This window comes from Dendrobium catenatum, unplaced genomic scaffold (genome assembly GCF_001605985.2).
Source record: "Dendrobium catenatum unplaced genomic scaffold, ASM160598v2 fragScaff_scaffold_71, whole genome shotgun sequence".
NCBI classification, from domain to species: Eukaryota; Viridiplantae; Streptophyta; class Magnoliopsida; order Asparagales; family Orchidaceae; genus Dendrobium; species Dendrobium catenatum.
The window spans coordinates 2,237,926-2,258,747 of record NW_021318533.1 but is presented as its reverse complement, the minus strand read 5'-3'; the positions used below and the strand labels follow the sequence as shown (position 1 = coordinate 2,258,747).

General features: G+C 34.8%; 2 protein-coding genes across 3 annotated transcripts; both read left to right on the top strand.

Annotated features, from left to right (window-relative positions):
• Positions 1 to 6,947: 6,947 nt before the first annotated feature.
• LOC110094164 (laccase-22) lies at positions 6,948 to 10,837 on the top strand. The gene is made up of 6 exons (XM_020819328.2): positions 6,948 to 6,959; positions 7,211 to 7,362; positions 8,597 to 8,841; positions 9,037 to 9,171; positions 9,318 to 10,250; positions 10,347 to 10,837. The coding sequence occupies exons 2-6, from the start codon at positions 7,217 to 7,219 to the stop codon at positions 10,475 to 10,477; spliced, it is 1,590 nt and encodes a 529-aa protein (XP_020674987.2). The 5' UTR covers positions 6,948 to 6,959; positions 7,211 to 7,216; the 3' UTR covers positions 10,478 to 10,837.
• Positions 10,838 to 18,007: 7,170 nt separating this feature from the next.
• Positions 18,008 to 20,032, top strand: LOC110094156 (transcription factor DIVARICATA). Of its 2 annotated transcripts, XM_028695584.1 has the most exons (4): positions 18,008 to 18,169; positions 18,289 to 18,394; positions 18,463 to 19,138; positions 19,414 to 20,032. In XM_028695584.1, exons 3-4 carry the CDS (start codon positions 18,729 to 18,731, stop codon positions 19,871 to 19,873), a joined length of 870 nt encoding a protein of 289 aa, XP_028551417.1. In that variant the 5' UTR covers positions 18,008 to 18,169; positions 18,289 to 18,394; positions 18,463 to 18,728; the 3' UTR covers positions 19,874 to 20,032. The 2 variants fall into 2 exon arrangements, with proteins under 2 accessions (XP_028551417.1, XP_020674980.1); XM_020819321.2 differs by having other exon boundaries at positions 18,289 to 19,138.
• Positions 20,033 to 20,822: the final 790 nt, after the last annotated feature.

Here is a 20,822-nt window from a genome sequence, read left to right as displayed (position 1 = left end):
AATAAAAAGGCTAATTCCGCCCTGCGGCAAAATTTCTTTTTTTTTTTTTATCATAAACTCTTATAATTAAATAAAGCAAGAAAGGCATCAAGCGAGTCAAAAATTTATAGAGTCTTGAAGAAGTTTTGATAGATAATGACATGGTGGTCTTGGAGACGTGGGATTAGTTGAAGAACCGTAATTAAAAACTAAATATGGGATTAATTTGGTAGATAATGACATGCCGTTAATATAATGAAAGCCTAATTATGCGAGTTAATTAATGCTGTTCCTTTCACGCCTTTGCCAACTTTCAAAGAAACCATTCAAAGCGAAGAAAAATACAATGACGCTCCGTTTGTTTAAAAGCGTTATGGAATAGGGCTTAGAAAATGTTTGTATTTTAAAAACGGTATAATTTAAATATTGATACATCATCACAAAATTAGCTTGATTGGGCACGAATCTCGAGGCAAAAGCTAGTTGGAAACTTCAAAAATTAATTTTGGGAGCACCCAATCTCCGATTTCAGCAAGCTTATAGTCAAACTGAGCGTCTCTATAATTTAAATATAATGTATTTAATTTATTAGAGTTGTTTGATTGATTGTGAAATAGAGTAAATTTATTATTATTTAATTAAAATGAATAGAAATTTTATATTAATATATTATTTTAAAAATTTCTTTTATTAATTATTTTAATATATTCTCTTGTGCTTTTTAAATGAATTCTGACCCATCAAAACAATGAAGAAAGAATCAGATCATTCTCTTGCGATTCAATTTATTTCTTCTCCGCCCTACAAAATTTTAGAGTTTTTGGCGCCTCTAATACTGAGATGAACAAAGTTTAAAGCTTTAAGCCGATACTGATAAAAAAATTAATTAGGATTATTGATGCGGGAACATTTGCGGCAACAAAGATATATAGAGTTTATCATCTTAGCTTTATACAAAGATCTAACACACATACATGTAAGAGATGGGGGGTGCAACAATTATAATGGACACTATAATTTTTACGTGAAAACCCCCCGAGAAAGAGGAAAAATCATAGGGCTTGACCAAGCTGAAATGATTATATTGTTGTTTGTAGTTGATTACAATTGATGCTTTTACTTGGGAGAATGTTTTGGCTGGTAGGATCGTAGTCGGGCAACTAAGGTCGGAGGGTATGTAGTTGGACAAATGAGGAAGAGGGGATCGTTGTCGGGAGATAGATGTTGGAGGGATCGTAATCGGTGGGTGAAAGATGTCGAAGGCACTGTAGTCTGCAAGCGACGATAGTTGGAGAGACCGTAGTCCAGCGGATGACGATGGTCGGAGGGATCGTAGTAGATGGGCTACAGAGGTTGAATGGGTCATAGTCAGCATCTGATGGTGGTCATAGAGACCACAATTGGCAAGCGATGGTGATCGGAGGGACCTAGTCAACAAGCAATAAAGATCGGAAGGATCATAATCCGCAGGAAATCGGAGTTTGGATGGTCCCAATTTAATTTGATAAGTTTCTAATTCATATATGCATCAAGATTCGTGCATTATCAAAATAATTTTTTAAGACTTATCAAGAATGTCTAAATATAAATTTTCTTCAACTATTTTATATTGTCCAAAATAAAATAACAGAATAAAAAAGTAAGAAAAATAGTAAGATGAAACTTATTATGATGTATTAAGTGATGGTCGCATTTGAGTCATTACCATGAACGACTACAGACTGCAATTAAAATAATATCTTAAATTATTATTATCATTTATGTTTTATATCTGACCTCAACTCTCAACTCCTTTCATTAAAGTTGGCTCACCTAACTGTCTCTCTAAATTTCCATCGCACCCAATGTTTGACTCACTTGAGGCAGGCCGTTGGCCCATTGCCGCAAGCCGTAAATCCTCTCGCCTTAAAAGTATAACCGTTGACCAGTGGTCCAGTATGCAGCCGATGACGTTTTAAGTAAGATGGTCAAAGGCTCTGCCATCTAAAATGGATTAATTATTCTGTGTGGACTTAGAATTTCATTTGGGGGCTAATCAGAATGCGTCACATCACCTCTTTGCTCAATACCGCTTGAGGTGTCGTATTCTAGCTGATCTTCGGATGACATTCTGCGTCTAACTTGCCTAAACTTGACAGTAAGAATACTATGAATGTGAATTTTTTTTGCCATAGAATTATCACAAAGAAAAAAAAAATCTCATGGACTTGAAGCAAAATTGCTGACTACATGACGCTTGGAGAGCCTAACAGGAATAATAATAATAATAATAACTACAAATTAAAATTTTAGGAGAATATTCCACAATAATAACATGAAGCCTTTATCCCATTTTGTGAGATCCCCTATATGAAAGTAAAATTCTTATTTAAATATAAAAAAAATGTCATTTCTAATACTTCTAACTAAGTTTTCTTAGGTCCTTCACTATTGATCTTAATATAAGTTGAATCTAATATATCTACTCTCTTAACTGGATCATTGTAATGCTGATTCTTTATATGACCACACCATCTAAGTCGACCTTTTCTAATCTTATCTATCATTGGAGCTTTTCTAACCTTTTCATGTATACACTCTTTTCACATTCTATCCCTAAGTGTAAAACCATTCATTCTCCTGAGCATTTCATCTCTATAACGCATAACTTAACTTTATGCTTCTCTTTAATTGATCAACATTTTGTGCTATAAATCATTACTGGTCTCACCACCATCTTATAAAATCTTCATATAAGTTTGAAGGATACTTTTCTATCGCACAACAGCCTGATGCATTCCTCCACATCAACCATCAAACTTGAATTTTACAAGTAATATTTCCATCGTTTTGAACAATAGATCTGAGATATTTAAAATGAGCACTCTTTTTAATAATTTGATCACCCAACATAACAATATCATCACTAGATCTATTATATATAGTAGAAAATTATGATTGAATTTTTAATTAGAATAAATTTTAAAATTTTTGGATTAACATCAACAAAAGGTGGTACTCATATCCCATAATATTTTATGGGAAGAAATGAATGTTTTGCTACAATTAGCTCTTTTCAGAAATCTAGTTCAGTATACAGTGGAAGAACATTTAAAATGAACATATTTGGAGCATTTTTCATTTGCTTATTTATAAATATAAATTATGTTTTAGAAAATAATCATTGCATACTAAAAATTTCTTGATGGTATAGAGAAAAAATTTTATATTTTAGATTTAGATAATAATTCTACACATATATAGCTCAAAGAAAAATTCTTAAGAGACATTATTATTTTTTTTACATGGAAATCTTGAAAGTACAAATTATAAATATATGCACTTCCTCACAATTGAAAAAGAAGGGATTACAATGTTTGGTGCACCAACTTCATTTTTTATAATTGTGGTTAAAAATATTAGAGAAGTCGTAAAGGGTGATGACCAAATCAATAATTGACGATCATATAATAGTAGTTGGATGAAGATAGTTAAATGATGTCGGACTGGCAACGACACATGAATTATGATAATTGATCAATGATAGTTTGATGATGGCAGCCAAACCATGATGATCAATGACTACAATTGAATTGCTAAGATAATGAGTCATATTAGAGATTTTATTTTCCCATAACATTACGATAAAAGAAGAGATGCATCATTTGCTAATTTATCAGTTTACGATTACATGGAGATAGAAAATAAAAATTCCTACAAGAGTGAATGGCTCATTGGAGCTGATGTCCAGAAGCCCAAATCTATAGATGAGTAATTGTGACCTTCAATCCCTTCTAACTTAGGCTTCGTTTGAGATAGATTTTTTATTGCTTCGTTGTTGACTTCAACACAATAATAATGATAATAATAAAATACCCCTGCCAAAGTCTCTACAATTCAGGTGCATCCCATCCTTGCTTTTTTGCCAAAAATCTTGCCATAGTTATGCAATTCGGCGTTGTTATCAGAGCAGGCCACACTCAAATCCCGCTTACGCGACAAGTCAGCTCACATTGATAAAATGAGAACGAGAATGAGGCTTGTTGGTTTTTACTCGTCTGTTTTCCTCTCGCACAAACTCCCACAAAACAACTCTTTCGTGACCTCCTATCCCGTTGATTTCCTCCCGCACTTCCTCCCTTGCTTCCACAATAAAAGCTCCCATTTTTAACCTCCACTTCACATTCTTAATCTCCACCTTCCAACCAAACTCACCAAAATCTACTCCCATCAATCCTGTCAACAAACCCTTCAACACAGTCGTTGATCCAAACTTAAGCCTCTGATCCCCTCCTCCAACCACTGTGCTGAAGCTACCGACCCTGTGAGCCCATAGGTCCCCCAAAACTCACAACCACGAGCCTCGTCGATCTCCCTCACTGTGTCCAACCCCTAGCATCATAGTGCTCCAATCCTTTGCAACTTTCTAGCATAATTTTTTTTAAAAGCGGAGAAAAAGAAACGATCAAATAAAAATTGTGATTAAAATCTGAAAAGCAAAACAATAAGAAAACTACCTCAAATAAAATCTTAATCTTAGAATCAACACCACTTCTCAAGATTCATCCCACCTTGAGATATCAAAGGAATTTCCTTTTTCAAATGGAATCAGATGGCGACAAGAGAATACTCATTCTCTATAAGGTGAAGAAGCGAATATGAAACCTCTCATTCCTCATACAAGCAAAAAAGTTATGGAGAAAAAAAATTTCAAGATTATTTTTCGGTTTCTTTTTTTTCATATGTACGAGAGTGCACTTGAAATTTCATTAGCCAAATACATTGCTGGTTTATCACTTCGATGTCAGATTGGTACGTAAGAGCAATTCTTTCAAAGGCCAACGTGTCGTGAAGGTTAAGCTAAAGCCCCCAACTGTTAGTGATGTGACTCATCTAACAACAAACCAAAACGAGTGCATGGTCAAACCTTTTAGTTAGAAGCTATCAATTATTGCTAATCTTTACAAAAACAACCAAAACAATCTCTGTATTTACAGGCATTATGTTTAAGATTTTAATATGTTGGGTAGGACCATCAAATGAGTAGCATATTGATATTCCAAAGGAGAACTGACAATAATCATATTTAAAGATGAAAATGTGATGATTGACAAGTCCAATTGTAGGAACTTTGAGCATTCAAATGAGCTAATAAAAGATTTTTTAGAGAAGTCCGGACGGTAAAGAACCGTCCGGATATGAGTGTACACAGTGTTTGTACACATTGTGTATGAAAAAACTAAATTATGTATAAAATTATACTCAGTGTACACACTGTGTACACTCACATCCAAACGATTTTTTACCGTCAGGACTCCGCACGGAATAATTTCTCAATTCTTTGATATCAAAATTATCGCCTCTATTAACCAATACAAACTTCCATCATTGCCAATCATTTATCCATTTTCAGCGCCACCACCTTCCAACATTCTCCACCATGGTTGTACGAGACAAGCACAAGGCGCCCCATTCTTCAAGCTTTGCAACCCCATTTGAAAGTGGAGAATAATGGATCATTATACTCTTAAATCACTATAGTGAAATTATTTCAATAGAATCAAATTCAATGATTTTTCTTTTTCATATAAAAAAATTTATGAATTCGCAACATTTTCATACAATGCTAAGATGTTTAAAGATATATATATATATATTTTCACAAGTATTTTAATATGCAACAATTATTAAGACAAAAATTTTTACAATGAGACCAACTAAAATGGAAATATTCAAAACCCCATACTGTTTTTGATTTTACACATAAAATACGTAAAAATAAAATCATATTTTTTATTCACAAGTTACCAAATGAGTGTTTATGAAGATTCATGATTTGTATTGGTGAAGGAAGGATGGGAATGTCTTATCACCCTCCATTTCTTGGTTTTGAATCAATGATGCAAATCATAATCATCTACTAGACATATAGGATTTTGAAGATAGAGCTTCTGTGTTTTCGTTGGTGTATTGCTCTGATACAATTTGTCTCTCAACCATCGAGATATTGTCCATTTTGGCCTAAGAGACTCTCGATTCTGTTCCGTTGGTGTAACTTTTCAAGAGGTCACTCATCTTAGGAATGTTCCTACATGAGCACACTTAGCTTTAAAATTTCTAATGAAAGCCCTACTATTACATGCACCTCCATATTTAAAAGTTTAACTTTATTTCTTAAGAGGCTTCATAATATAAAAAGGGTGCCTTTATTTATTTATTTGATCAAGCCACGTTTAAACGAAATAGCCACACCTTCATAAAAAAATATGTAGAGGGGACAAACAGGGTGTTACAATACAGAGGTTGTTATACACAAACGACCGTGATGATCTGCAACCAAATATTTTTCTCTAACTTGAAGCAACCAAATGAGCACTTGAACCGTTCAAATCAAACAAAATAACATTATTCCTTTCAAAAGGACCATGAAATGATTAGAATACATATCACTGAATTACACTCATCATTCCACCTACATTAAATAGAATTAAAATAACATTATGCGATAAATGTGTACAAACTACAACATATATCCATTAACCAAAACCTTTTTAGCATTTGTCGAGAGTTCTAACAAGAATGAAAAAGGAAGAAAGCTTTATGTAGGAATCAAGAAATCTAGAGGAAATAAATGACCAAGGGAAGAGAAAGGGGGATTAATCGGGGAAGAGAAGGGGGATTAATTGGTTATATCTACCAAAACCTTATTGATGAAGCTTCATCTAACTCACCTAATATCAAAAGCGACCTTACAGCTACAACACTCAATTGCTTTTAATTGTAATTTCCCCTCCCATTTCCCTCAATAAACCAAATTCAAGTTTCTCACTTAAAGATTAGAAGAAAGCTAGCTAGAGAGCTGGTGGTGGAGAAGGAGAGTGTGCTCTTTCTAAGAAGAGGAAATTGAGGGGAAAATGGAGTCATCAGTTCATACAATTTTGCTTGTGATGTTCTTATTTCCAGTGCTTGCTAATGGCATTACTCGTCAGTACAACTTCAATGTAAAGTATTTATATCCGAAATCAGCTTTAAACACTACTAAGACTTCATTTTGGACAGTTTTCTTACTATATTATTTTTCAAACCGCAATCATATTGCTTTCATGAATTCTTTATGCTAAGAAGATATTTTCTACTGCAACTTTCAAAAAATTTACTCTCCATAACAGTTTTATAATCAGCTTTATAAAAAGTTGTAGTCTCCTCAATAATTGAACGTTATGTTTTAATTAGGTTGACATTAAATGAACAGGTGATTATGCAGAAAACTTCTCGGCTCTGCTCATCGAAGCCCATTGTCACGGTAAATGGACGATATCCAGGCCCAACTCTTTATGCTAGAGAAGGGGACAATGTGCTCGTCAATGTGGTCAACCAAGTCAAGTACAACGTTACCATTCACTGGTCAGCAGCTCTGCCTATCTAATATGCTTCTTTACTCACACAAATATATTTGTTTATGATTTTCTGAGCATATAAACTAAATTAGAAATAATTTGTATTTTAATGTAATGACAAGATGATATATGTAATCCATGTTATAAAGCAAATATATAATTGTCATCCTAATTATCATGATTGAGTGGATTTGATTGTCTAAGTTAGGAGTGTAAATGAGCTGAGCTAATTCACGAGCTGGCACTAACTCAACTTACAAATGAGCTCACAAGTTCTAGCTTATTGAGCAATAAGCTTGAGCTAAAATTTGAGCTATTACATTATACAACATTGACCTCGAGCTTGGCTAGACACAACTCTTTGGCTCATTGAGCTGCTTGATTAAAAACTTAAATCTCGGTTTATATAATCCAATTTTAGAGAAATTGTCCCCTCACAAACCTAAATCTTGATGCATTCTTCTCTCTTCCAATAGTCGATTTCATCGATGTTTCTCATCAAGACTTCTTCACCGTTGATTCCTTTGTTATCTTATCTAGTAAGTTCCAATTGTGACCTTCAAATTTGGCTCAAGCTGGTGGGTATAAAGCTTGAGCTTGTTTTTTTTTCTCTTGTCAGCTTGAGCTAACTTGAGCTAATCAAGTTCAAGCTAGTTATTATGCGAGTGAGTTAAGTTGGACTTAACCTTGACTCGGCCTGGATTGTATTCATTTGCATTCCTAGCCTTAGTGATAATGTTTTGCTTTTCTTTGAGAGGGTGAGGATTCGGAGTTATATGCGACAAAATCTTTACTATATTTTAAATAAAAAAAATTTGCTTATAAAAAAATTGAGATCTAAACTTGTTTAGAATTTCAAGGACTTTTTTAGATGGATACATGAAGCAATCATCCAACATTATTGCAGACTTATTTCAAGTTTAACTTTTTCTTCATTCAAGACCAAGTTCTTGAAAGTCATAGATGCTTGTTACAATAAATGCAGACAAATAATTTAATCATAAAATTTAATGCGTTTGGTGAATAAGATATGCTTGCATTAGAATATTCTACATCACCCATATTTATATGACAAGCATTTTCCAATACACTAATATAGGGTATAATGACCCTATACATCACAGTTCTTATAAAATTTTCACCCGAAGGGTAGGATGAGTTCACTTTTACTATTTTTTTTTTTCTTCTAACCTGTAACACGAATCCAAATCCTAAACAGAAATTAATGGTGATGGTTACAGGCATGGAGTAAGACAACTTCGAACGGGCTGGGCGGACGGCCCGGCGTACATCACCCAATGCCCAATCCAGCCCGGCCAGAGCTACCTCTACAACTTCACCATAACAGGGCAAAGAGGCACTCTGTGGTACCACGCCCACATACTGTGGCTAAGGGTCACAGTCCATGGCGCCATTGTCATCAAGCCCAAGCCTAATGTCCCTTATCCTTTCTCCCAACCCTACAAGGAGGTCGTTGTCATCTTAGGTAATCCCTACAAAGATCCAATTTAGGCTTAGGCTTCATTTAGGACGATTTTATTATTAATTTTTTATACTAAAATTTTATTTTAAGAAATAAAAAAATCGTCCCAAACAAATCCTTAGCTTGTGTCAGTTTTGTTTTCTAAAGCAGTTTTATGCATTCAATTAAAACCTCTATGTTTCCTCTCTTATTCAACAGGAGAGTGGTGGAAGGCTGACACAGAAGCTGTAATCAACCAGGCAATGAAAACTGGTCAAGCACCAAATGTTTCTGATGCTCACACCATTAACGGCCACCCTGGACCTTTGTCTAGTTGCAATTCTTCACAGAGTGGTATGTTTTAAATTATAATTAACAAGTTTTTAGCTTTAATTACAGAAACATTGTTAGTGTTAAAGTGCAGCACTTCCAGAATGAGATTTTTTCCTCAATATAAAAAACTTGAGTCTGTAGAACACTAAATATCGTCACCGTCGCAGATGGATTTAAGCTCCAAGTAAAAAGCGGCAAGACATACCTCCTCCGCATCGTCAACGCTGCACTGAACGAAGACCTCTTCTTCAAGATCGCCGGCCACAGCCTCACCGTGGTTGAAGTCGACGCCATCTACACCAAACCCTTCTCCACCGACACCCTCGTCATCACCCCAGGCCAAACCACCAATATCCTCCTCACCACCAACAAATCCCCCAGCCAATACCTCATCACCGCTTCCCCTTTCATGGACACAATGGTAGTCGCAGTCGACAACAAAACCGCCACCGCCACCGTTCATTACGAGGGTTCTGTTTCCACCACCTCCGCCACCACCACCACCACCAAAATCCCATCTAGAAACGCAACTCCAATAGCCACCAGCTTCTCCAACTCTCTCCGTAGCCTCAATTCAAAAGACTTTCCTTGCAAAGTCCCAAGAACGATTGACCACTCCCTTCTCTTCACGATTGGGTTAGGAGTGAACCCCTGCGCCACTTGCGTCAATGGAAGCCGCGTGGTGGCGGCAATAAACAATGTTAGCTTTGTCATGCCGTCGAGTGCTTCGCTGTTACAGGCGCATTTCTTCAATTTGTCGGGAGTGTTTACGGCTGACTTCCCGGCGAATCCACCGGTGGCGTTTAATTACACGGGAGCTGGACCGAGTAATCTGAAGACCATGAGCGGGACCAGAATTTACAGACTCGAGTATAATTCGACGGTGCAGCTTGTGTTGCAAGATACGGGGATTATTGCGCCTGAGAGCCATCCTATACATCTACATGGGTTCAATTTCTTTGTTGTTGGGAAGGGGGTTGGGAACTATGATCCCAAGGTCTCACCGTCTGCTTTTAATCTGGTTGACCCGATCGAAAGGAATACTGTTGGAGTTCCGTCGGGCGGGTGGGCGGCGTTGAGATTCAGAGCAGATAACCCAGGTACTCCATGATAATTGTTGGAGCTACACGATATAACTATTTATAATCATTTGTAATTATTTTTTGTTGTTCTAACTGATTGAGGAAATGTTGCAGGTGTTTGGTTCTTGCATTGTCATTTTGAGGTGCACACGACTTGGGGTCTTAAGATGGCATTTGTGGTGGATAATGGGATTGGGGTGAATGAGTCAATATTGCCACCTCCTAGTGACCTTCCAAAGTGTTAGTGGGGTGTCTTAAAAAGGAGAAATAATTTTGTGCCGACGTCGAACGCAGTTCATCGTTCGGAGACCAATCATAATGCACCACGTCAACAGTACCGAGCGTGGTACCGAGCCGCAGTACCGAACGGAGGTGATGTGACACATTCTGTTTGGTCTCTAGATTGTATTCGGCGTCCGTAAAGAATAATTTACCCTTAAAAAGCCACCCAAACTCTCAAGAACTATTAGTATGTAGAGCACTAATGATTTTGTATTTGTGGGTGTATTTTTTAAAGTTTTTAATTGTTTTTTTTTTTAATTCTTTATTGTTAGTATGTGTTGCCATGCAAGTAAATGTAGTCCATCTAATGAAAAAAGTGTTGAGCTAGCTCCTTCAAGAATTTATAAAATTATAATCTTGTAGGTACCTCAAGGTATCTCTTATTAGCACCTTTCCTAAAAGCTAATGAAAGAGATCATTCATGATATAAGTTTTTTTTATCTTTTTTTGTTAAATAAATGCTCGTATAAACTTTGTTTGAGCTATCAGTTTGAGTTCACTCTAGTGCTCTCAGAGGTTAGAAGTGGAACCATAATGAATATGGCAGAAGACCTAATTGAAAATATTTGGCTTGCATTAATTGTGGACATTTCTGAGGAAACTTCAATTGTTCATGTTTGGGTCTCTTTCTCGAACCTACGGCCACATTTCTTTTCTCCCCGTATCTTACATGGTTTTGGTTCCTTCTTTAGACGTCCTCTTCGTGTTGATATAATGCCACTGCGGTGGGGGCTCGTCCATCGGTTGCTAGAATTTTGGTGGAACTTGATATTACGAAACGATATCCTGACAAGGTGTGGGTGGGTCCTGGGAAATTTGGTTATTTTCAAATTATGTTGATGGATGATTTTCCATCCTTTTGTGAGTATTGTAAAGTTGTAGGTCATTCTAGGAAAGAATGTTCTAAGCTTCAACCCCGGGTATTTCAGGGGAATCGGGATAATGTAACTGTAGCTGGCATTGTTCTTGTACGTGTATTAGCAGAAATAGTGATGTTGCCTTAACCGTGCATAAAATGGAGCTTGAAGGGGTTGCAGTTCATTTGGATAAAGTGACTATGGATGTCGTGGAAAATGCTTTGTCCAACCAATTGCCCTCCCGGAATATTGTTCCGGAGAAGGTAGATTGTATTTTTGTGGATTTGGATTCTATTGTGCATGAAGAGATTCAACGTAATGTTAATTTGGATATTTTTCCTTCTTCTGTTGAGCCTCCTCTAGATGATGTGGTTATGGTTGTGGAAAAGGATCTGTGCATTAGAAACAAGGTGTTGTTTGATGTATCACCTAATGAAACTATAATAATGCTTCTCCTTTTCTTACATCTGACCCGACTCTGTCTTTTGTTCCTATGCAACTAAATGGAGAACCTTTTATTGAAGTCCTGATCTTCCTTATCTCCAATGATGAATTGAAAATTCATTTGAAGGATAACTTGAAGGGTAGTTGTTTGGATCAAATTGATTGGTTAGAAGAGTTTGTTTCCTCATTTGGGAAAGTTTCTGGTGAACCTGGGCTTAGTCAAATGATATGTATGTTTTGAGGATTGGCCATCCTTTTGCTAAAGATTCCTTACGTGGGAGGGGTAAACGTGGTAGGAAAAAATCATATTAGTAGTCTTTCTCTCTGTTGCTATGGATTTCTTTGTTTGGGTTGGCTGCCGTTGGATTCTATTTGATAGCTGTTGGAATGTCTGAGGTAATGTTTGTTTTTGGTGTCTTTGGCTTCATGGTGCTGGTTTTGTCTCGGGTGGTTCTTGTTTGGACCGAGTCTTGGACAATGATATGGTTGTAATTTGCTTCCCCCTTGTTGGCTGTGGCTCGTTGGCAACCTTGGTTGTCCGTTGGATGGCCGACTTTGCCTTGCGGATTGATGTATTATTCCTTTTGTACTCTCCTCTGTTTATTTGGTGACCTTCTGTCGTTTGTGGGTAGGCACATTGTCTCTACCTCCAATGGATGACCCTTGCCTAGTTGATAAGGGGTTATTGTTTGTAGCAGTTACTGAGTCCGTCTTGTTGGTCTGCCCTTTTCTCTAGTTTTGACTCTTTATCTGTCTTGTTTTGGTCTGTCAATGTACTTTCCTTTTTATTGAATAAAGTTTATTTAAAAAATAATCGTGTCTATTGAATTTAAATTATAATCGAAGATCATTAAAAATTTTGTTGATTTTCTTACTTTGGATTGAGCTTTGGTCAAACTCAATGATTTGACTAATGAGTCAAGTCTTATTTGAGCAAAATTCAAATTAATTAAAATATTAATCAATTCAAACAAGCTCAACGACATGCATATATTTACATTTGTAATTGATTTGAGCTAGAAACAACTTTAGATCGATCGAGAACTTTAAAGAATTTCAACCCAAGCTTTGGATTATTTTCCTTATTGCGCTCAAACAAGAAAAAAAGTGAGTTTTAACGGGAAAAAGTTCACATTTAATTTGACCAATAAGGGTGTATTTATAAGAGTTAGGGGATGGGCATTTTAGCTCCCTATGCATCTCTAATAGTGAGGGATACAATATGTCAACTTTAAAAGGCTTATTCAATTGATACACCTTTTGATTAAGTGTATTATAGTTTATCAGCAAATCCGTAAAAGTACTCTTAGAATTTTCATAAAAAATTATATTGTGCTATGATGCTCTTAGGATTGGCATAAAATTAAGGCCGATCATGAGGGCTTCATGACTGGTTCTAGTGTTGGTCTGCATCAACTAGTGAGAATGTATTTAGGTAAGAATAATGGATTGAATGACAAAGTTTTCTACAAAATGACATACCTAAATCATTATGTAATCTAATGACTTTGAAGTTTAAAATAGTAGCATATTATTCAAACTACTTGGATAATGATAATGATTTTAAAATGATCAATTAAATAAGAAGAAAAGTTATTTAATATATAATAAATGTAATCATCATGGGCATTTTAATATAGTTATGTTGAAATTTTATTGGTTAGTCTTGCATGTATAGCCTATTAACAGAAATAATCAAGCTAAAAATAGGTAGAAATTATTAAATTTAATCTACATTTGAATGCATATTTGATTTGGACCTGAACTGAGCTTGATCAACACACTCACTAGATAGGGGTCGAAACTCATACTTCTCGAAGCACCTTTATCTTATTTAAGTGAAGATTTTATTACTCTTGTATAAACAGAGGCCTTTTAATTAGGTGATTGTCTTGAAAATCCTAGCCCTTCTTTCTCATTTAGATAGACATCAATGCACATACAATGATTATATTTCTTTCTTATGTCATAACCTCTATCATGATGTAATGATTATTTTAGACTATCTTATCATTGGATTCCACCATGAATCTTAAAAAATCTAAGGAGTTTGAAATAAAAAAAAAAACTACTTATCTAGTTTGAGGAGGAAGATGAGGACTAGTATTAACACTCACACGGTGCTACTCAACCTTCAATGGTTAAGTCTTAAGATTCAATTCTTCAATAAAATAATATATGCCATCTTACATTCTTTGAGATTGGTGGGATTGTATAGTCAAAGTCTAGTTTTCCTTAGCTTCATTAAAATTTAAAATTATAAGCCCCTCATAATCACTCAATATATAAGATCAAGATTTAAAGGTATTATCCGAATGATAACATAAGTTCAAGACTTATTTCTTTAATTATGATGATATAACTCAGTGGCAAAGTCAAAAAAAAATTATAGAGGGGACTCACATGCCCAACTAGTTCAATTTTCTTGATTAATCTTATTTTGTAAAAAAATAAACTTGTTGCGGGCTAGAATATACCGAGACGCTCAGTTTGACTGTAAGCTCGCTGAAATTGGAATTCAGATGGTCCCTGATTTCATTTTTTAAGTTTCCGGCTTGATTTTGCATCAAGATTCGTGCCCGAGCAAGATAGTTTTTGGAGTACGTATCAAAACTAATCTTAAATTGATTAGAAAAATATGTTAAACTTATATAAACAAATTTAATTTCTTCGAAATACTTTGTAAAAATCTCATATATCATGCTCTGTTTTCACAACCTAAGGCATGAGAAACCTAAAAAAAATCTAAGAAAAAGGAAATAAAAAAGAAAGAAATCAAGCAATTCATGGTAAATGAACCACAATTATCTGCCTCAGCGGATGCTAAGTCTCAGGCCCTTCAATGTGCCTCACAAAACCAGCTTGCGAGAAAAACGCTCCCATGGCAGTCACATAGAATTCTCACTTCACTCTAAGAGCATTGGTATAAGTACCCATCAATCTTCTTTCCCTCAATGCTTTGAGAAGAAACTAAAGCTCTACACTTTTGACTTAAAGCTAGCTTGTTTTGCTCTTTAGTATGAATGGCTAGATTCTTCAGTCCTAATTTAATTTATTGAATGCAGAAGAAAGCCAAAAGTTAGCTTTAATGGCTCCATGATTCATTGGTTCTGTTGCTTTCTGTTGAAAAATAAATTGATGTTATAGGTAAACAATTAAGTTGGGAAAAAGATCTTAGCAAATGAATCATTATATTAATCTAATATCACTCAATTTAAGAGTGCATCTCTAATGACAATGCTAAGCCCACTTTAAAAACTCTAAAGAACATAAATTTCCTTGACAAAGATCATATTTTTATACCTTTTGCAAAAAAAACTCTGAAGAATATAAGTCTCAGAATTACTATTATCTAGCGAACTCGACCCACAAGCGAACTCCACCCGACAATCACCAAAGAAAGATGAGATAGACACTTGGATGGAGGAAGATGAGACAGATGCCTGATTGTTTAAAAAGGAACTTTTTTTTTTGAAATATAAAGTCGAATATGTTGTTTCCAAATTTTTCCGTCTTTTTTTTTTTTTTTTTTTGTGAAAAATAAGTCTCATAACTCACTCAACTTAAACTTAAAATTCAAATTTGATATCAAAATTAATCACCAGATGAGCCAAATCTTAGAATAAAAAAAATATCATTTAAAAATCTTCTTGTCTAGAGAATTATATAGCGAACATTCAGGCTTCGTTTGGGACGGCTTTTTTGTTGCTTCTTCAATTTTAATTTTTTACTAAAAAGTCGTTTTAAGAAGCAACAAAAAAGCCATCTCAAACTAAACCTCAAACTTATATATATTTTATTCTGTATTCACGAATAAATATTATTTCTATCTTTCAAGAAAATATATTTACTTTCATCACAGCGTGTTCAATAAAAAACTTCTCACAAAAACTATTTTATGTCATTTCAATATCCATATAAATTTCCTTTGAGATTATTCCCAAAACAAATGACTCTCTAAAATGCCTCCAAATCTAATAACCAAATGACAAAAGTAAAAAGTCCAAATTAACCCTCTATATAAAAATATCATCATTCTTGTATTTGTGGTCGATCTCAGGCTGCGATTTTTTTTTTTTTTTTTAAATCTGTTTTGTTCAATATGAATAATTCAAATAATTATTAACAAGTTCGAATTGACTTGTTAGTGTTGTTTAAGCGCAAATGACAGATTCAAACGGCCAATTTGTTGTATGCGAATGAAACATGAATAAAATATAAATTTGTGTAAATCTATGGGAAGATGGGATGATCAGATTGTTATGTAAATATTGGATATTGATACGTTCATATCTAAGTTTTATTTGGGATAACTTTTCGTCACTATTTTTTCAATACTTTAAAGAATTTTTTTACTGAAAAGAAGCAAAAAAGAAACCTTAGTCATGTAGAGCTTAAAGTTAAGAAAAATATCTATCTTTGTTGGTAGTTGAGAATGTTATGGTAGTGGTACTGCTTTGCTTCAACATTTTTTTAATTAAACAGATGTGTGCGCATTAAGGTCATTTTCAACTGAACACTAAATGATCGTTTGTAGTCACCTCGAGCTCCAACCAAATGTCAAATTCAGCGGTATTTTGTGCCAAGTGAACAGTGCGACATCAATATTGCCATCGCATTGTTCACTAATGTCATATTTTTCATCATTTTGTTCGGTTAGAGTTTGGTTTGAGAAAAAATATATCTGGTATATTCTTTTTTGATGTTATAAGATGGAGTTCAGTTGGAGATGAATTGCTGTATTTTGGAGTGTAAAATGAGTATTTTGAAGATGGCCTAAGCTCAAGGGCGGAACTATAGTGAGCTTAGGGGGGCAATAGCCCCCCCTCAAAAAAAAAAAAAAAAAAAAATTTTATAGGAGTAAAAATTAAAAAAAAAAATTATAAGAGAGTAAAAAAATTTTTTGCCCCTCCTTAAATTTTTTTTTGCCCCCCCTCTTTTGTCCTAACTTGTCCTAAAATATATATATATTTATTCACATTTAGTTTTAATATTCTCTTTCATGCTTTTAATAACAGTTTAATTGCACATTTTTTCTTTATTTTTCTTGCTTAATTATTTTAAAAAACTTTTCGTAATGTATAGATATATAATATTATTTTTTAATGTTTAATTATTTTTGTGCTATATTTTTGCCCCCCTCAAAATTAAAGCTGGTTTCGCCCCTGCCTAAGCTCATTTACATAATTATTTTCACATAATTTCTTTCAAATTTGTTAAAACTAATAATAATGAACTATCTACAATTAAGGACTTCCACAATATTTGATGTAATTAATTCATCTAATCAGGCTCTAAAAATCTTCTCAACCTTTTCTTCTGTCTCCTACTGGACTAATAAATTGAAACAAACACCATTTCATCAACCTGAAATAATATTTTCTTTGTGAACACTACAAATGGGTGGATAATCTTCAAAGCAGGTCAAAGGTTTTTTTTGGAAAGGGTTGAATTTGGAAAGATTCGCTCCAATCAAAAAGTCAACCTGCCTTCTTGGTCTTTTGCTAGTTTCTTCTATGATTATTATTATTATTATTTTTATTACTATGTGATTTTTGCTTGTATTTGGAAACTCATCTTTCTATTCATATTAATAATGGTTTTTTTTGCTAATTTAGTATTTCTATTTTATGATTTTTTTTTAAAATCATTCATTTGAGATAATTTTTTTATTATTTTATTTTTCATATTATAACCATAATTTCTATTTAGTAACTATTTATTATTATTATTTTTTAAAATTTGTGTTAGGAAGCTTCTATATGCAACAGCTTTTAAAAAAAAATAAAAAAAAAAAAGAAAAAAAATATGCAACAACTTTTGAAAAATTTATTTTCTTCACTATAGTTTTATAATCACTTTTTTATAATTAATATTAGTTTATAGCCATTGGCCAACTTGGGTAGTTGAGCCGTGATTGGCTATCATAGTGCAATATTAATGAAGGGCTAAGAAGGAATTCGTATAAGCGTATTAAGGTGCATGAGAGAACAAGTTAATCATCATTAAACTTCCTTAATCTTGTTTTAACGACTAATTATCCCCTAAACCTCCGGACTTCAGATGATTAACATTTATATAGATAATTCTGAACCAATATACCAAAATGAGCTTAGTTTTTAAGCTTTAAGAGGCTGAGTGGCCACAACTCAAAAAAACTCCACCGAGGTCCAATCAGAATCCACCATCTCTTCTGTTGCTTTTTTTTTTATATATCCCAAACAGCCGAAAAAGGAATGAAATGAGGGAGAAAGAGAGAGAGAGAAGGGGGAAGCTCTGAATCCTGATTAATTTACTCTTCGATGACTCTGTGATTCGTCTCTCCTACCCTCCACCAGCAGCTTCCTGCGAGAGGTTGGAACTTAAAAGGGCTCTCCTTCATGATATTCTCTGCAGATTGTCTTCCTCTAGCTTAGTTCTATTTGCAGTCGCTCTTCTTCTCCATCTCTCATTTCTGTTCTTGGATTTTGCAGACTTTTGGATACATCTTCTTAAAGTTCGAATTTTGAAGGTCCTCGGTCTTGTTCCAAGGGCGGCTTTCTGGATTTTTGAAGGGTTATTGGTTTTGAGCTCGAAGTGGTAGGCTTGCTTTTCCGGTGGTTCTTGATTGCCGAGTACCAGATCTAATTACCATATTGGATTTCTAGGGTTCTACGTTCTGTTTGCTTGTTTTCTTCAAACTCTGCAATTTATTTGCTTCCGGTTATCGAGATTATTGTAAGCTGGTGGACAAACTTTCTCCTTTCAACATTTTGGAGTTGGTTATTCTCTGGATTCCTTGTGGAAGACTTATTACTCTCTCTGCATTGCTCTTCTTTGATCCACTCCCCTTGCATCTGAGACCAAGCTCTACTATGTTTTTGAATTGGACCTAAAAAACTGGTGGAGTTTTTTGGCGATAGAGATTTCGCTAATGGAAGTTCTTAGTCCTGCTTATTTCTCCAATTATTCCAATTGGCTTATTGGGGAGAAGAAGAATGGGAATTGGACTCAGCAGGAGAACAAGCTATTTGAGAACGCACTCGCCCACTTTGACAGAGATACGCCTGATCGATGGATGAGGGTGGCTGGTATGATTCCTGGGAAGACAGTAGAGGATGTAATGTCCCATTACCAGGATTTGGAGGAAGATGTGAGTTGTATAGAAGCTGGTCTTGTTCCTTTCCCTGGTTACAGCTCTTCATCGTTCACTTTGGATTGGGAGAGTGGCAATGACTTTGATGACATGAAACAGGCTTATTCTATCGGTGTGAAGAGATCAGGCAGCCGGCTTACAGATCATGAGAGGAAAAAGGGAGTACCCTGGACTGAAGAAGAACACAAGTATTGCTCAATCCTATCCATCTCTTTCATTGCTAATAATTATTTAGTTTTCTCCGCACTGTCTTCATAGTTTTTGCTTAAATGCTCCAATGAGATATGTTCTTCGGCCGGTGGGGTGGGTGAAAGAGAAAAAAAAGTTCTTTATGCGTTTAAAATTCAAAAAACTGTTTGATTAGGACTTGAACTGTTATAATTCATGTTGAAATTTTACTTAAACTGCTAGAATTTGGGTAGTTTTTATTGGATATTCATTTCTATTCATTAATTCTTTGTAGGAGATTTCTATTGGGTCTTAAAAAATATGGCAAAGGAGACTGGAGAAACATATCTCGTAATTTTGTTGTCACTAGGACTCCTACCCAAGTGGCCAGCCATGCACAAAAATATTTCATCAGGCTCAATTCTGGTTCCAAAGATAAGAGAAGAGCTAGCATACATGACATCACAATGGTTAATGTGGAAGATAGTAGACCTCCCTCCCCATCTCAGCCATCCGTTGTTACCATGCAATCATGTTCGGCAACTGCTCCAGGCAACACCGAAAAATTCTCGGTGGTAGTTGATTCAAAGCAGCCTAATGAGGTAGCTAATGCTTTCAGTGCATCACCTGATGATGCTCACTTAGTTCAGTCATCTTATGGGATCCAACCATATGGAATGAAACTGCAAGCTCGGAATTCGAATAATGGCAATCTTAACGGTTCTATTGTTGGACACCACGGTGTACTATTTTAGATGTGATGCTATCACTCTATCAGTTGAGGGAGTAAGTAATATAGAACTTGCTTCGGACCTCCTTTGTGTTGGATCACATTTGGTCATTCAATAAGGTTCTTATCATAACCATCTGAATATCAAACAAAGCTTAAAATCTGAGAAAATTTTGAGGAGAAACATCGGATGTATGTGCTTTTATAAACGGCGTGTTATAGAGCTTGAGCTTAGGAGTGACAAAGGCTTCCTTTGGGACGGCTTTTTTATTGCTTTTTAAAATAGCTTTCTAGTTTTAAAATTAAATTTTTTATACTAGAAAGCTGCTTTAAGAAGCAGTAAGAAAGCCATCCAAAAAGAAGCTAAAGAAGGTTTTGGAGAACTCATTTTCATGGTTTAATAAGTCTCTTTGCTAGGTTCTATGTGGTTTACATGTTTGTAGGTATATGTTCATGGTACAGAACACAATAATGCTTTGTAATGTACTGCTGGAACTTTAATTTTAGCTTAACTTTCATTTAAATGTTTGTAATGGAATGAAAGAGTGTAATGATAATAACTTCTTGCCACTTAATCCAAAATGAAATATTGAATAATGTCTCTTAACCTGTGTCTATTTATTGGTGGCAATCAAACTCAACTGGTACATTCAATAGTTCAGGAAAACAAGGAAAAAGAGGAAAATAGTATGTCTTATGAGAAACATTCTTTAGTATGAATGCCACTAGTTTGGCATCTCTTGCCACTTATTTTTTACTTATCCCTCTTCCTTCAAGTGGAAAATGTCCAGAGTTGTTTTAATGACTCCTTCCATGCAACACAGAATTTCACAGAACCACCATTAACATGCACCCAGCGTACCTAAGATTCTTCTCTCCTTTTATATTTCAGCACAGCAAACCCACTACATTATTGTGGTTTTACTGTTATTTAGTTCATTGCATCTTCTGCTATTCCTTGAAACTATCATTAA

Excerpts from the sequence above, each read along its gene's own strand:
- LOC110094156 (XM_028695584.1), top strand. The coding sequence starts at position 18,729 with ATGGAAGTTCTTAGTCCTGCTTATTTCTCCAATTATTCCAATTGGCTT. Across the intron at positions 19,139-19,413 it reads TGGACTGAAGAAGAACACAA|GAGATTTCTATTGGGTCTTA; the intron begins GTATTGCTCAAT and ends AATTCTTTGTAG.
- LOC110094164 (XM_020819328.2), top strand. The coding sequence starts at position 7,217 with ATGCAGAAAACTTCTCGGCTCTGCTCATCGAAGCCCATTGTCACGGTA. Across the intron at positions 7,363-8,596 it reads TACAACGTTACCATTCACTG|GCATGGAGTAAGACAACTTC; the intron begins GTCAGCAGCTCT and ends TGATGGTTACAG. Across the intron at positions 9,172-9,317 it reads TTGCAATTCTTCACAGAGTG|ATGGATTTAAGCTCCAAGTA; the intron begins GTATGTTTTAAA and ends TCACCGTCGCAG.